Source organism: Solanum dulcamara, chromosome 4 (assembly GCF_947179165.1).
Source record: "Solanum dulcamara chromosome 4, daSolDulc1.2, whole genome shotgun sequence".
Lineage (NCBI taxonomy): Eukaryota > Viridiplantae > Streptophyta > Magnoliopsida > Solanales > Solanaceae > Solanum > Solanum dulcamara.
In genome coordinates this window covers 35,898,102-35,914,313 of record NC_077240.1, presented here as the reverse complement: position 1 = coordinate 35,914,313, position 16,212 = coordinate 35,898,102, and the positions used below count along the sequence as shown (strand labels likewise).

The 16,212-nt window shown below is 33.6% G+C and overlaps 1 protein-coding gene across 1 annotated transcript; it reads right to left on the bottom strand.

The window, feature by feature from the left end:
* Window positions 1-1,605: 1,605 nt before the first annotated feature.
* LOC129887309 (protein GAMETE EXPRESSED 2) lies at window positions 1,606-12,272 on the bottom strand. Its single transcript, XM_055962358.1, has 17 exons — window positions 11,532-12,272; window positions 11,095-11,421; window positions 10,658-11,008; window positions 10,111-10,437; window positions 9,398-9,604; window positions 9,230-9,315; window positions 9,023-9,155; window positions 8,419-8,727; window positions 8,116-8,240; window positions 6,998-7,215; window positions 6,696-6,923; window positions 5,521-5,750; window positions 4,804-5,042; window positions 3,450-3,606; window positions 2,754-2,917; window positions 2,470-2,564; window positions 1,606-2,022 (listed from the first exon to the last, which is right to left on the bottom strand). Exons 1-17 carry the CDS (start codon window positions 11,614-11,616, stop codon window positions 1,878-1,880), a joined length of 3,426 nt encoding a protein of 1,141 aa, XP_055818333.1. The 5' UTR covers window positions 11,617-12,272; the 3' UTR covers window positions 1,606-1,877.
* Between the last annotated feature and the right edge of the window lie 3,940 nt (window positions 12,273-16,212).

The window sequence follows — 16,212 nt, the reverse complement described above, 5'->3', positions numbered from 1 at the left end:
ATTTTCATTAGTAAATCCCAAATACTTTGAGGATGTTTTTTCATGTAAAAATGTCTGGAATTTTCTACTTATTTTTGAAATCGGATTTTTGGTCATTTTGGGTCAGTTTAGATCGGTTTTCAAAAATATGACTTGGATATCGTTGGATCCGTATTTTGATTAGGAACTTGAATTTGCATAGCTTATGGTGATTTATAGTGCATTTGGATGATAAAGGCTCACGTGGATTGATCGATCGCGTATTGGCTAAGGTAAGTGAACTCTTAAAACTCCGTGAATCTCTTAGAATTTTCGAATATCCCGTTGAGGTTAAGGGTTTAATTGTGATATAAACTAATCTAAAATGAATCGATGGGGTTAATAAAAGACGATGTGTGATATTGTTGCATATTGAATATTCCATGCCGTAATCTAGATATCTTTGTGTATTTGATGAAATACTTGATAGTCTAATTGTGAATGTGGTTTGTCTGAATTGATTATTCCTCATTACTTGTTTGAGCATGTTGTTTGCATTAGTTCTGAAATACTGTGATAAAATGTATATGATTGTGAGATCGAGATCATTTTTAGTCAGAGATATTATATGGCCGAGGTCATTTTCGGCAATTGCACACATGCATGATCATTGAGTGTGCATATACATAATCTGCATACCTGTGTTGACAATTTGATGTCTATTTGTGACTTGTGAGTATTTGTACGATATATCTTATGATATTTGGCTGTGATCTGAACCTTATTGAAGTGTATAGTATGAACTGTTAAGTTGGGCTGATTTCTGTGCAGGTCGTAGTCTGTGTTGTTCGGTTGAGTTGGAAAAGGAATTCATGTATTCTATTAGATTTACTTAATTTTTCTAGTTAGCTTGTTGGGTACCGAGTTGTTTGGTACTCACCTTGCTTCTACACTTGTGTAGGTTTTGAGCCTAAACTTTTATCACCGTCCCTTTCTGATCATTTGAGGCTTCTAGGATTTTTGGGAGAGATAGCTATTGACATTCAACATACTCTCGAATTTTCTATACTTTTATGTTTTACTCTAATTGAGAGTTGAAGACAAATTGAGACTTGTATTTCATTTCAATTTTGTCTTCTTTGGCTGCTTGTACATGTGACAACCAATCTTTGGAGGTATTTAAATTGAAAGACTTCCGCTTTTGTTTATTATTTACTTATTTAGATTGTTTCCGCTTTATTTATCGAAATGTTGGATTTTAGACTGACTTATCCAGTGGGAAAGGACAGGTGTCATCACACCCGGATTCGGATCGTGACAAAATGAGAAAGAAAGTAAATAAAAAACAAATTCAAATAGAAATATACTTGTTAAATTTGGATTGGTGCATATATTTCACTATACACTCCAAATCTGGATGTAGCATTATAAGGTAAAATTAATTCCACTTTAAAATAACTTTCTACCATTAAAAAGGATTAAGTCATTCCACCTCCCATGCTGTGTGATTCCATATTGGATACAATACTAATCTATTGGACCTTCGAACTTGAACTTATTAGCATTGGACAAATATAATATGAGTAAGGCTTAATATAAGACAAAAAAAATCAGATATTCGGATATCCAAAGATCTATAATACTAAATTCGATATGCAATTTGAAATCCATAAATTTAAAAAATAAAATCCAAAGTCCAATCCATAATCAAAAAATCCAAACCAAATATCCAAAAAGTTTGGATTTCGGTTTGGATTTTGGGTTGGTCCAAACTATACCGACCCCAACTGACTATACAATTAACTAACTTCACTTCCTGCAACATTAGTATTGACAAGTGCTGGCTATAGGTAATAATAATCTATTGCACCCCATATAATAGTACAATGTCACAAGTAGCATATCAAAAAGAAGTTGGATCATCTTAATAAACTTGAGGGAGGCTCTTCCAGTTGCTTATCTTTTGCAGCACTTAGCCCAGAAGGAGAAGTCATTTCAAGCTGATCACTTGAATAAGTATTGGTTGGTTTTGGACATCCTCCAATTCCAAGCTGTAGACATGATCTGAAATATGTAGTTTAAGTAGAACAGAACCCCATAAGATCAATGCTACAAATAAATTATATTTTTAGTGCAAGAGCATACAGCTGAATAAGACTTTCTGCATATAGAACTGCAACTTACTAGCTTGCTTTTGCTGAGAAACAACTCTCTGCTGTTAGTACGTTTTACAGATATAACACTTTCTCAAAAATACTTAACACAGTATGTATTGTATCCTCTATCATCCTCCTTTCCACAATTAAAAATATTCTTAATCTTCATAAGCTTCCGTTCACACCACCACAACCCTCGGCTATAGTCAGCCCGCGGTGTTGAACTTGTTTATAAATCACAACATTCCAAACTTTCTAAAAGCTTACAAAATGGTGCATTTTTCCATAATAATTAAAAAAAAGACTTTTGATTCCATCTTCTCAGAAAAGAGATATTGTACTACTATAAACCTACCGCAGATGGATTTTGGAGAGCTGGAGATTAGACATGAAGGAATTTGAACAGCATCCTCTGACTCGAGTCATCTTATCAGATAAATCCTCAGTTAACTGTACAGTACAAAAAAAAACATATTGTAAAAGATCTTAATCGAATACTACCAATTTACCAGAGTATGGTATGCAACAAAAGATTAATGGATGTGTCACATTGAGGAAAAACATCAACCGCAGATGCCAGGAAAAGATAAAATGCTGGCTTGTGGAGAACAACAGTTCTTGATTTAATCGCATACTTACTGTTCCTTCTTGGGAATTCTGGACATTGGAGAGCTCAAAATCCTGGGATGCCTGCCTCCTTTTCTCATTAATGAGAACAAATGCACATTTGCAAATGAAGAATACAAGTATCACACCAAGCGAAAGCACCAGAATGAATTCAACAATAATTGCTGATCCAGAAACTGCAAATCAGATGCACGTATTATTATCATCCCGATAATTAATACCATAACAAGTCTGTCAATGCTTCACTTATCCCGAATGAAATCTCAGAAAAAAAGTGAACATTGCATAATTTGATAGAAATTAGACTATTTCTCATACAATTAATGCAACATCAAAAAGTTACCATGCATCTGCCTTTTCATGAATTGCATTTTGTATGAACCAATAACAATATATGAAAAACAATTTCTTTGACAGTCAGCATCGGAGACCTGTAACTGCATATTTTAACACTTCAAAATCTTACCCGAGATCTATAGGAGGCAGAAGAAAGCAACATTTCCAGTTATGGCTTTACTAAAAGCAACACATTTGGAACCAAAAAACTAAAGTATTTGGCACGTGAAAATGGAGTTTCTCATTAGGTAAGGTAAGCATTTAAGAAGTGGGCACCTGTGGTAATAGGCATGCACCACATAGTTCAGGAAAAAAATGCAAAGAAGAAGCTTTATGATGACAAATGTTGCCCCTTTCTGATGCATAACTTACCATGTGAAAATAATGAACTCAGAGGTCTTTCTCTCATGAGACTAACAGAAGCCTCAACAAAATGAGGCATTGACATCAAATCAGTGCAGTCTGGGTAGCACCCATAGTTCCCCATATCATTCACCGTCACAATAAGAATAGAACGATGTTCATCACCCTGCAAAGCAATTCATATAGTTAAGAAGATCCGAACATGAAAAGGAAACAAGATAGATAGCAACATATATGACAAAGAATGAGTCCGCCAATTCTCCAATAAAATGGTGGAGAAGTAATAACAAATCCATTTGCAAATATAACTCCAACATCTCCAAGGATTTTCAGTAGATGCAGTACAATATAAATACAAATATGCATATAAGTCCCTTTTATGTTCACAAAGTCCTTAACTAGCCCATAAAAAGAAGTCATAGCAAAGGGAGAAAAGGGAAAATCTTCTATAAAGGCTGCATTGCAGAAAACCATTTCTGACTATCTTAGATTCACTCATGATGTCTCGTGTCACTGCCTTTGACATTCCCTATGCCACTTCTCAAGTAGTGATACATATACCATTAGCTAACCTCCTGATTCCCTGTATTTCATTGGAATAGTGCAAGACAAACATGAATGAACTGGAAAACCAACAGAAAAATATGAAAGATGAGTGAGAAGTGAAAGGGCAGCCCGGTGCACTAAAGATCCCGCTATGCGCAGGGTCCTGGAAAACCAACAGAAAAATATGAAAGATGAGTGAGAAGTGAAAGGGAAGCCCGGTGCACTAAAGCTCTCGCTATGCGCAGGGTCCGGAGAAGGGTCTGACCACAAGGGTCTATTGTACGCAGTCTTACCTTGCATTTCTGCTAGAGGCTGTTTCCAAGGCTTGAACCCGTGACCTCCTGGTCACATGACAGCAACTTTACCAGTAACTCCAAGGCTCCCCTTCATGAGTGAAAAGTGAAAGAAAACATATTGCTTAAATTATTACTGTTGTTTTTCACATCTTTCAATTCTGTTTCTTGATTTTTTATTTTGGCTCTTCAGTTCATTAGACTAGTTTGGAGGGAAGGTTCCGGGAACAGCATACATGGCTACATTTGAAAGAGTGTCGCAGGAAGTCAAAAGTGATCTCAGAGGGCACTGAAATAATTATCAGAACTAATCTTAATTCTCTCCAACCTTGTACTGATTACCTGCTGTCTTATGAAACAGATAGCAAGCATATGATCTGATTAGATTCTTTGTTCTTGATGCACTTATTGCAGACTAGGTAAACGATACTACCATATTATCAGGAAATAATATATCAAAGGAAGATATAAGTCACAGAACCAGCCGAAAATGATATCAATAACTTAGAATCTCTAGAACACACATGATATAGCAATTGCACCAAGACACTGTTGCAGTCTTCTAGTGTACCCCGAAACCTAATGCCTTTGGCTTTGACCATAAAATGTTCTGAGATGGTTACAAATGTCTGAAGAGGTTGCCACTGGTAGCTGGTTTTCAATTTTAATTCAGTCGTGCTAATGAGGTTAGCAGGAAGCTTTGTTGAAAGGAAGCCAGAGCTGACTTCCACGGAGAACATAACCAAGAAACGAGACACATTCCCTGAAAATAAACTTAATATCAAAATCTGTAAGATTTGAAGGAGGCACGCAACTATGTTTCAGATGTAAAAGTATTATATCCCTCTCATATCGTAAAAGCATCAGCAAATATAAACGACAGAGGTTTCTGTGAGACTTGCGTAATAGAAGCCGTTTTAAGCAGAGCACCACACTACCAGATATAGAATGTTTTGACCAGAAAAGCAGGTAGTCCCTTTTTTTTGTAGAATGTGAAATAAAGATCTTGACGAAAAAAGTTCAGCTATCTATTTCGATTAAATAAATTGCAAATCTCTGGATGATATCCTTGATTCTTACCTATAACTCAACAGCACAAATTAACGCGACTCTCAACCTTCATTATCCATTTATTTTACAAATTATTAACCAATCCCAAGAAGGTGCTGGGAATATCCCAATTATAGTAGTACCCATTGATTACATCCACATGGGATGAATGCATCAACAAACTCACGTACCAGGATAATGCAGTAGATCTGGATCTCCAACAAAAACAGCAGACTTATTCCTGTCTCTGGTAAAAATGGATACTTCTTCACCCCCTTGATCCAAAATAACAAAAGGAGGGAGATTAATTAATGGAGGATCATTGATAGGTTCCACCAATATAGGAATATCTAAACTGTTCTTCCCATTTTTGTTCATCGTAGAGACTTGAATTGTATCAGTGCCGTAGAAGTTCTCATTTCTGATTCAAATAAACACATGAGAGTTATTAGTCATTCTCAGCATTTACTAGATGTCTATGTTCATGTTAGCAAGAGAGGCTGTCCGGGTGTTCCCCCCCCCCCCCTCCTCCTCAACCTTCTAATCCTGGGGGAAAGGTGTCTACAGTTGGTGGCCTAGTTTAATGTTTAAATATAATTTTACTTATTTTTTAAAGAAGAAGAAGACGCATGAATGAAATGAGAGGCAGTTAGATAGTAATTAATGTTGTATGACAGGAAAAAGGAAGAGGAACAGGAAGAGGTAAAATATGCTGATACGATTCATAATTGTCAAGAATTATCTGTCTTCTGTTACATAGACTTCCTCTAGAGGATGAAGGAGAAAACAGACAGCCATGTAATCACAATTTGTGAATCTAAATTAATCTGGAATATAAGAAATTGTGTGAAGAAGAGAACTTTTGCCCAAGTTCAACAAGAGTCCGTAGATTCTCAACCTGTCCTAAATGCTGATAGAACAACAATATTTTCTACTGAATTGGGGGTCTATAACAAGTTAATCTCAAAGTAACACTTCCAAAATATAGTAATTCACAAATATATCCTTTTATTTTCACTTATCATGCTGCTTTGTGAATATAGCACTAGTAAGAAAAAAACCTTCATTTTTACTAAAATCTGATATTCCTATCTAATTAAGCTCATAATATTTATTCCTAAACTAATATGTTTATTGTCACCCATCATTCTTCTGGACTTTTACTTGTTCTTTAAATATCTTCAGCTAAGAGCCTACTACACATTATACCACAGACCCCCTTAAAAATCTACACATACACAAGGATGACTTCCCATCTAGAAATGGACACACTTATAGAAGAAAATAATAACCAGCTTACTAACTTCCGAAGAAAAACAGATTCAGAAAAAAAAAATGGTGAGAACTTATGTGCAAATAGTCATACCCAAAATACTGCACTGACTGTATTGCAAAATTGATTTCATCTACAAAACCTGTTAACGTTAACTCGGTAGTCTTTCCAACCTCTTTGGATGTAGAAGAAATACTCCAGGCTGGCTGCCAAAATTGCATTAACATAGGAGACAGAAAGACGATCCCAGATTGTGCACTAAATGTAATGCTGATATTTTCAGTGGAATCTGAATAGATAATCTCAAGTCCAGAGAAACCACTGCATCCAGTTAGCAGACCAGATTACAAACTCTTACACACCAAAGCAAAACGAAATCTTAACTAGAACTTTACCCGAATCTTGGACTAATAATATCTTCAGTTGCCAGCAATTGACTTGGAACTGAAACGAACTGAGGAGGGATGCTTAGAACGGATATATTCACACCACCAGAGGCAATGTTCCCATTCACGTCACATATTGTATAAGAGAAAGAATCCCTCCCGTAGAATCCTTTGAAAGGTGTATATCGAAAGAGATGCCCATATTGAAGAATTGAACCACGACCTGGCTGTGCATAGAAATTCAATTGAGGCAACTTTTCACGAAGACAACCAGAAAAGGAAAATCTAAACTCTGTGTTAGGAAAAAACTTGATCAGCTGTAGATGGACTACATGATAACATATGTAAGAAAAAATATCTTAACACATTTTTATTCACCTAAGGTACACACGAATTTCTTATTCATTGTTTAGTTTGGTGTGATAAAAATAGTCTTGTATTGTATAATTTTTTTTAAAATATTCTTCTGAAAAGATGTAAAAAATATTTATTTAATATATTCATTATTAAATTTCCTTGCATTACTAATATCATGAATTTTCATGTATTAGTAATACACTCCTCAATACACAATAGAATATATATGTAGATTGAAAAAGTGTACCAAACATGGTATTACTAATACACAAAGCTAATGCGTGCATTATTTCTTCTAATACATTCTACCAAACAATCCCTTATTTTTAAACTAAAATCAATATATATATATATCGCCTACGTGGCATCTAGGAATTCAGGAATCATATCTAACATTAAAACTCCCCTTTCCTAGACCTTTTTAATTTTAATAGTTCTCGATTAAACATTTAATTATACTTAAGAATCCATTCGTTGCTATTCAAACACCGCAATAGCGAATAACATCCGGGAAAAAGTGACCCTTCCAGAAACTCTTACTTCTTTCAAACTCTGGCTCACTTGAAGTTGAAGCTAACAATAGCATTGAAGATTCCAATCGCAATCACAACCACAATTGTGCTTCTTATTCTCTTCCTTTTTCCAACGTTTTAGATCTTTACATTGCAATCGTGAGGTGAATATCTACGACGTTTCTCCTACCTCTAACTTTAAGTTACAAAACAAAAAGTATATAATCTTCCATTCATGTGTAATGGAAGTACACCTACCTTTGAAAATTCAAAAATTGTAATGTTATGGCCAGCAAAATAGTCATTTTCTAGAGCATCAAAAGCTATTGAATCATCCTCCCAGACCCAGACCAAATCATTCTGTACTCTAGGGAAATAATCACCTGAAGGGCAGAAGAAATCCTTGGGTTAGATGAAGTCAGGTCATGAAAAGCAACAAATTACCAATTTTCAATGACCATGTATTTGAATGATTAAAGTGGAAACTCCACATTATAACAAGCTTCATTTTATCTTAGCCTCTTAAGAATTCCATATTTAGTTTCAAAGGAAAGAACTCACTAGTGTATACATTCACACCAAAGGGGCATGGCATGAGACGCATTCCATCCAAAGAGGCACATATATCATAGGTGCCAACATCCTTTGCCAGGTAGCTTCCACTATACGTGCCATCCTTATTATCACTAAAAGTCGATATTGAAAAACCTGAGCTGTTAGCTGAACTAATCTCCAACTTTAACTTTGACTGCTGTAAAAGGACTGGATTAGAATATGAATCCATGAGTTGTACTGTGATTTCATTCTTTGTTAGCTTTGATACTTTTGGACTGGGTTTCACAAGTCCTGAAAGAGATATATTAACTTTTCCTGCACCAAAGCAATGAAACATCTGAGAAACTTGAGAATCAGAAGATCCATGCATCATCATCCCCAATTAAGTTAGACAAATTAATGGTTGGACAGATATTGTGTTGCGGCTATTGGTTGATTTTTTCAAATAATTCACAAGCTGTAAAAGTAGGACTACTTATAGACAAATAAAAAAGTTCTGATATAAGCACCATCTCTTCATATCAGCAAGAAAGCGCTCCTTTCCTAGTTTAACTCCCACAAATTAGCTATTTCATGAATATGCATATAGATTAAGAGCATAAACATATACCTGCACTTACTGTCTTTCTGAATGGATGACCACCATTTAATGGAATATTTCCACAAAATACACGAATTTCATAGATTCCACTCCTCTCTGGTATATAATTAACATCAAAAGCACTAAATCTCATGTTTCTTGGCTGCAACCAAAAATTAACTATCAGTTCAGTCTATTCTAAAGTCTAACATAAAGAACAGTATCAAAAATCCTTACATCAATGTTCGTATCATCCAGAGGAGTAAAAGCAAGTTCCACATCATTATGTGCACTGCAATTAGAATTCGTACCACACCGAGTTCCTATTATAGAGAGGCAAGCAATCAAAAAAATGTCAAGGTAAGTGTATCCTGTTTATCAAAAAACTAATTCTGATTTTGATACCATTGGCCATCTTCATTGGATGTATGCTTGCTTGTGCTTGATAGGAATCAAATTCATTCACTACTTGTACTTGCAGGCTTTCTATCTCAACAAGTGAAGGATATAGATAAGCATCTTTCAATAAGACAGAGAAACTTGCAGCTTCACCAGCAACAGAGTCATTTAGACCCGACCCATTGACAATACTATTCATCCCATCACAATAACCTATAAAATTTGAAATAGTAGATCAGAAGCTAAATACTGGTAATGTACCAACTCTGATACATGGCTTCATACACAGAAGGAATATCAACTAGCGTATCAGAAGGTAATCACAATGGCACAAGCTACTTATTGCATTAACAAGCAGTTAAACGTTCAATAAGGTAAACCGGAAGATATTGGGAACTTTTCATTTCTGAAATATTCTACCCCTAATTTGAGATTATTCACAAGGTTACCTGCTAATGGAACCTCCGACATGATTTCTTTTCAGTGAGAATCTCCTTTGAGTCTAAAATCTAATCATACGGGAACTGCTAAAGCGCTAACCATGTGACACAGAAGCAACTGAAAGAAATAACTCCATAGATACCTAAGCTAACAGAAATAAAAATAATGTGCACAAAAACCAAAATTTTAGAGCAGTTTGTTGATATGAGAGGCATAATAAGCGTAAAAGGAAAGAAACCAAGAAATGTAAGTGGCAGCAAACATAGTCGCTAAAGTACCTATATACACTGTAAAATGAAACGGCATAGTTGAGATGGAATAATTCTGCTCTTTATGATATATCATAAGCTTGAAGTCCCCTGGTTCTGTTAGGCTGAAGGAGAACAACTGAATACCCAGTCCAACCTGCTTGAATTGAATATCTGTCACAGGAATAATCAAATTTGTTCCATTTTCAATAACTTCGACATCAAATTCATACAATCCTGGAACAAGATTTCCGTATCGATCATGCTGGTGAATAAAACCTTCTACCAGAGAAAATATTTGGAAGTACTTTGTTTCAACTTCCCACTGCAACAAACATTTTGAAACATCCAGAGATCCTGCAAGATGAACCTAGGAATCGGTTACTATCCAAGAGAAACATTCACAATGACCACAAAAGTGAAATCACTTTTTGTTAAAGCATGAATAAAAATCAGTGTCTAACCAAATAAAATAGAAGAAAAATCAATTACAACTTTATAAATGTGTCAGCATCCTTTTGATAAAAACTATAAAGAGTAATAATAATGTTATCATCCTTATGCTTACATGAATCACCTGGATTCACTATGAAGATTAGTGGAGAGCCACTCAATGTTTGGCTGTCTCCTTGTATATTAAGTAAAAGAGTTCCAGCTGTAGCTACAATAAACTCCGCGACAAGGTAACCAGATATACCCCCCCATCCTTTATTGGTGAAATTGAGGATAGTTGCAACGGAACCATTGAAAGTAGATATAGAGAATGTAAAGCTGTAAGAGTTAAGTCCTTGATCACTTTCACTTGTCGAAGAGATATTATTCCCAAATGCATCTCTAGGAAGAATCATAAGTGAAGCTTTCATCCCTGCTGCAAATTCACTCACTCCATTCTTCCATGACACAACGCTTGCAGATGGATACATCTTACCTTCATATACACAAACGAACAGAATTTGAATTTTACCATTATTAGACCGACGCGCATATATATCAAATTTAGTGAATAAAAAAGACCTGGGGTGACTTGAAAATGCAGTGAAGAATCAAACACATTGAAGTGATCATCAGTAATCAGGACATTGAACAAGCCAGTCCTGATGGGAAGGAAAGTAATCCTCCAATCCCCCAAATTATCACCAAAATTTGATGAAACCCCAGAAATGTAAGAGCTGTTTCCCATTTTATCATTCACGCTGATGTTGGGATTAAAAGGGTGCTTGAGTTGGGCAGGATCATAATTTCCAATAACTTTCACCATTATGGTTGCAACAGACCCAGCCACAAATGTATCATTGTTGTCCTCCCAACTGAATGCAAAATTAGGAACTGAAAAATCTTCTTCTGCCAAAATTAAAAAAATGTTAAATACTATACTATTTGATTGTTTTAAATTCATTCTGTATTGACTTATATACAGTAGCAGCGAGCGTTGGGTGAGGAGTTTGAATTACCTGATAATGAAAGTTGATGAGTTAAAGGGGGGAAGAGAGAGATGAAGAACACTAAAATGGTGCAGAGGAGAAGTTGGTTCGCCATGGATGAGAGCGGGAGAAATTTGAGCGGTTTATAGGAAAAGTTGAGCAGTTTTCTTATATGAATGCTGAGTGCGGTGTGGTGAAAAGGTAATTTACCGTGACAAAAAAAACTTTCAAAATTAAGAAAAAACGACCTGATTCTTAATTATTTTATTGGATAGAAGTGATAATTTCAAGATTAATGATAATGGCACTTAACTTTAAATATCTAAAGTTTAATTATTTGTATAAAGGCCCTATTTTTCCCTCTTTCTCCCCCTTCCGCACCTCTTTTTCCATTGTTGTCGTCCCCGCCCCTTATGTTGTTGTTGCCGTCACCATCACCTCCTCCTCCTTTATTATCATCGCCGCTTCAATAACCACCACCTCTTTTTTATTGTTACCACCAACATCGCCACAATCACCATCTCATTCACCAACTTTTTCTCCGCCTCAATTTTTTTAAAAAAATTAAATAACTATCGAAGATGTTGCATCAACTATGTTGAAGTTGCTACCATAGTTATCGCAACAACTTATTTGATTTTCTGCAGAATTTTTTTCAATAACTTAAAAAAGATTTTTTTAAAATTTCTTAAAATTAAGACAAAACAATCTGTAAAAATAAAAACAAAAAAAAAGAAAAAGAAATGCAATAAAAAAGGATGAACAACCACGACAGTGGCAACGAAGAAAATGGCAAAGAAGAAGAAGAAAAAGAGAAATCTAGAGAGAGCGAAAAAAAGATAAGAAGATTAAAAGGATATGAAAGAGCTGGCTATGAAATTAAATTTTAAATAGGATAGAATATTTTTTAAAATTTTTGAAGTTTTTATATGCACCCAAATTTTTAATTATTATAATTATCTCCACTTTTTATTTAATCTCATTTAACCAAATTAATGTCACAAATTTTAATTTTAAGACTGATATTTTTCACTCACTTTTCTCCGGATACTCCCTCCTTCTCAATTTGTCTCAATTTATATGATATTATTTCACTTGTTATGAAGTTTAAAAAATTTTCTTCAAAAAAATTATAGTCTAAAATAAGTCATTAATGTTTGTGTGGGTACAAATTATTTCATTAAGGGTGAAATTGACATTTTAAAGTTAAAATATTACTAAATATAGAAGTATGTACATTTTAAAGTTAAATTATTACTTTATTAAATATAGTAATATGTTATTCTTTTTTAAACTAACAAAAAATATTTGTTTCACATAAATTGGGACAAAGAGTACAACAATTACTTTGGGTAAAGTTCACAAATGGCCCTCATAAAAGTTGGTCTTGATATTTTGCCCTTTCTAAGAAAAGGCTTACAAAAATAACCTTCATTCATTTAATAAAAATTTCTTGGACAAAATTGTCCTCCAATCTAACAAAATAAAGAAAGCTTGCATTTTAATAACTAAATGAAACTTAAAAAGCTATATTTGTTATGAATCCATTGAATGTGTGGATTATCCATTTAATTAATACATGAACTTCTTACATTCATGTATACATATTTCCTAGGTTCTATGAACCATTTTGGATAAGAATGTATCCATTAATTTGGGCATTTAATATAGTGACTTTTGCAGTGATTTCTCAACATTTAAATAAGGTTGTCATTCATTATTATAAATGACACTTGAAGACATATGAATAAGATGATCTCTATATTCTACTCTCCATATCTTTGTCTATAAGTCTTGTTCTATATTACTTATGTTTTATAATACGTTATCAACACATTGTCTCTAATTTTAATTTTGCTCACCACGTCATTCAGATTGAGTTTTATACCAAAGATTTGATGATGATGATGATGATGAGAAGGAGTAAATAATTGTTGATCAAGTTTATCCAACAAATAAAAAATAAAAAAATCAACAAATATGATGCTAACCCGTAAAGTAAATCTGGACATGTGCTATATATGTCACTGTAAGATGTTAGAGCACATATGTATGTTTTATTTACATATTAAGTTCTATTTTATTCAATAAGTTGATTCAAGCTTGCAGATGAATCACCGATGAGGAAAAGATCACCGTCCAAGACTAAATACATCTATACTCATGTAGCAAATGGTGGAGGGAGTCGAACTTATGAAATTCAAAAATATTTTTTTTTCATGTCTTATTGAAACTTAATTCACTTATTTATATAACGATAAAATGATAATATTATTTAAAGGCTTGAGGTTGAGTCCTATTATGTTTTGGCCTACTATGCCATTGATTGAAGGGTAAGACGTCAAGTTAAAGTCCAGATGAACTATAATGAAAAATATTTGAGGGTAAGACGGTAGATTCAAGTTCTATTATCAAGAGGGTAAGACATCAATTTGAATTTTGATGCACAATGATGATAAGATATTGGGTATGAGTCTAATAGAATTATGGCCTAACATGTCTTATATGGATAAGACATTGAGTTTGAGTCTCAATGCACTATAGTGATGATAAAATAATGACTAAGACAAAAATAATATATTTTTGGATGAAAAGTCATGAAATTCGTCCCATTGAATTTGCTCAATTCCCTAAAGTGAATGTGGTAGCAATACATGATAAGTTTGAAATCCGTCCAGTTGATTTACTCCATTCTATCATATGAATGTGTAGCAGTAGATAATAAGTTTGAAAGAAGACAAGTGATTGAATGTATGAATAAGGGTGTGGAGGGACAAAATTATAATAGTCATCATTGTGATAATTATAAAAGGAAGAACTCTATGGGCTCTCCAAATAGTCCTTCAAAATGTGAAGGTAATTTTTATCATCATAATGGTATGAAAGGTCATTGGACCCGTGGTCGCTGTGCGATAAATCTTCCATCAAAAGAAATGAAGATAAAGTGGCGGTACACTTGACCTTTCAAAATAATGTTGAGGTAGGTCATGCAAAAATGATAAATTATAAAGGCATAACAATAAGCTATAATGCAAATTTATGAAGCATATACACATAATTAGTCCATTCCCTAAAGAGAATGTGACTTGTGATAAGCGTCATGAATGCTAGACCATTCTGAAAGTGAATGAGTCAAGATGTGATAAAAAATATCATGGGTTGAATATATGCCACAACTAAAAAAATATTATAGATTGAATATATGCCACAACTCACCTCTACTGGAGGTTTGAGAAAAATAAATAAATTTTATTTTGACATAAATGATCATTGGTTGTGTACGTATGGTACGACAAAAGTAAAGCAAGACACATGTCTTATCTGTAATAATTTTGACCATGATAATAATAATATAATTTCCTCCTTAAAGGAGATGTTCACCAACGGATGGTGTCATGAGATAGTACACAAAATTAATTGTGAGCTTTAAAAGAGCTATTATACTATCGGAGGAATAATATTGGAGTTGTAGTATTTCTCCAAAGAAACTTTTTAAGTTTTGAAGGAATTGAAAATAAATAAATAAAATTATAATTGACACTATAAATTATGAAAAGATTTAACATCTTCAGATTACTACAGCCGAAGCGGATTATAAATATTTATGTAAAAGACTACCAGCCTTTTTCTTTTTTTTGTTGTATACAAACAGGGGCATGACGATGGAATCATATGCAAAAGTAAACTAGAAGTGTACTGAAATAAAGATTATTTGGCATGACCGGTTGGCCATTCCGATTCAAATGTGAATAAAAAATAATTGAGAATTAACGTGGCTATATGATGAAGAAATAAAAGATTCTTCAAGAATTCTCTTGTGTTGCTTGTTCTTATGATAAAATTTAGCATAATAGCTCAATCTTCCATAATCAATGGAACTATGAAATCTCACAATATGTTTTTCATAATAAACAAAGAAATTGCACTACAAAATCTTTTTTTCTTCATTGATTTTGTTGCATCACCAACCATTACTTGTACGATATTGATACATAATTTTTTTGTTGTTAGACTTTTTTTAAAAGTTGAATACATTGGTATGCCATTAATATAAATGTATTTTGTTGATGAATACACCATAGAAATACTCAAAAATATTGATACAAATATATAATAGTGAACAAAATTACACTCAAATACATGATACAAATGCAAAACAAGGAACTAATAGACTTGAATACATTGATACAAAGGAAAAAGACATAAATTCTCTCCTAAAGTTGTACCGAAAAGTCAATTACACACTTAAACTTTCATGACGATATATTACATACCTAAACTACCTAAAAGTGAAATTATCACCCCCACCTCCTTTCTTCTTCACACCCACCTACCCTCTTCTTCTTTACACCCACCTTTATTTACTCCCCATTTTGAATCTTGATTTTTTTTCTTTCAAAACCCATTAAGAAGAAGAAGAATTCTTCTCCCCATGTTGATGGAGAAGACGATTGGGGTTTAGGGGGGGGGGCGGATGGATGGTTAATAATTAATTAGAATTTAATTAGCATAAAATATAGGTAATAAAAGAAAAGTTAATTAATAAAGAAAAGAAAAGAAAAAATATATAAAAACTTGAATGAGTAGTTAATAATTAATTAGGATTTAATTAGTATAAAATATAGTTTATAAAAAAAAGTTAATTAATAAAGAAAAGAAAAAAAGAAATAGAAAAAATCGAATTGGTGGTTAATAATTGATGGGTAGTTAA

Coding starts and splice junctions, on each gene's coding strand:
- LOC129887309 (XM_055962358.1), bottom strand. CDS start 11,616: ATGGCGAACCAACTTCTCCTCTGCACCATTTTAGTGTTCTTCATCTCT. Junction 9,156..9,229: donor TGGATGATACGAACATTGAT/GTAAGGATTTTT, acceptor TTTTGGTTGCAG/CCAAGAAACATGAGATTTAG. Junction 8,728..9,022: donor CAGAAAGACAGTAAGTGCAG/GTATATGTTTAT, acceptor GCTTTGGTGCAG/GAAAAGTTAATATATCTCTT.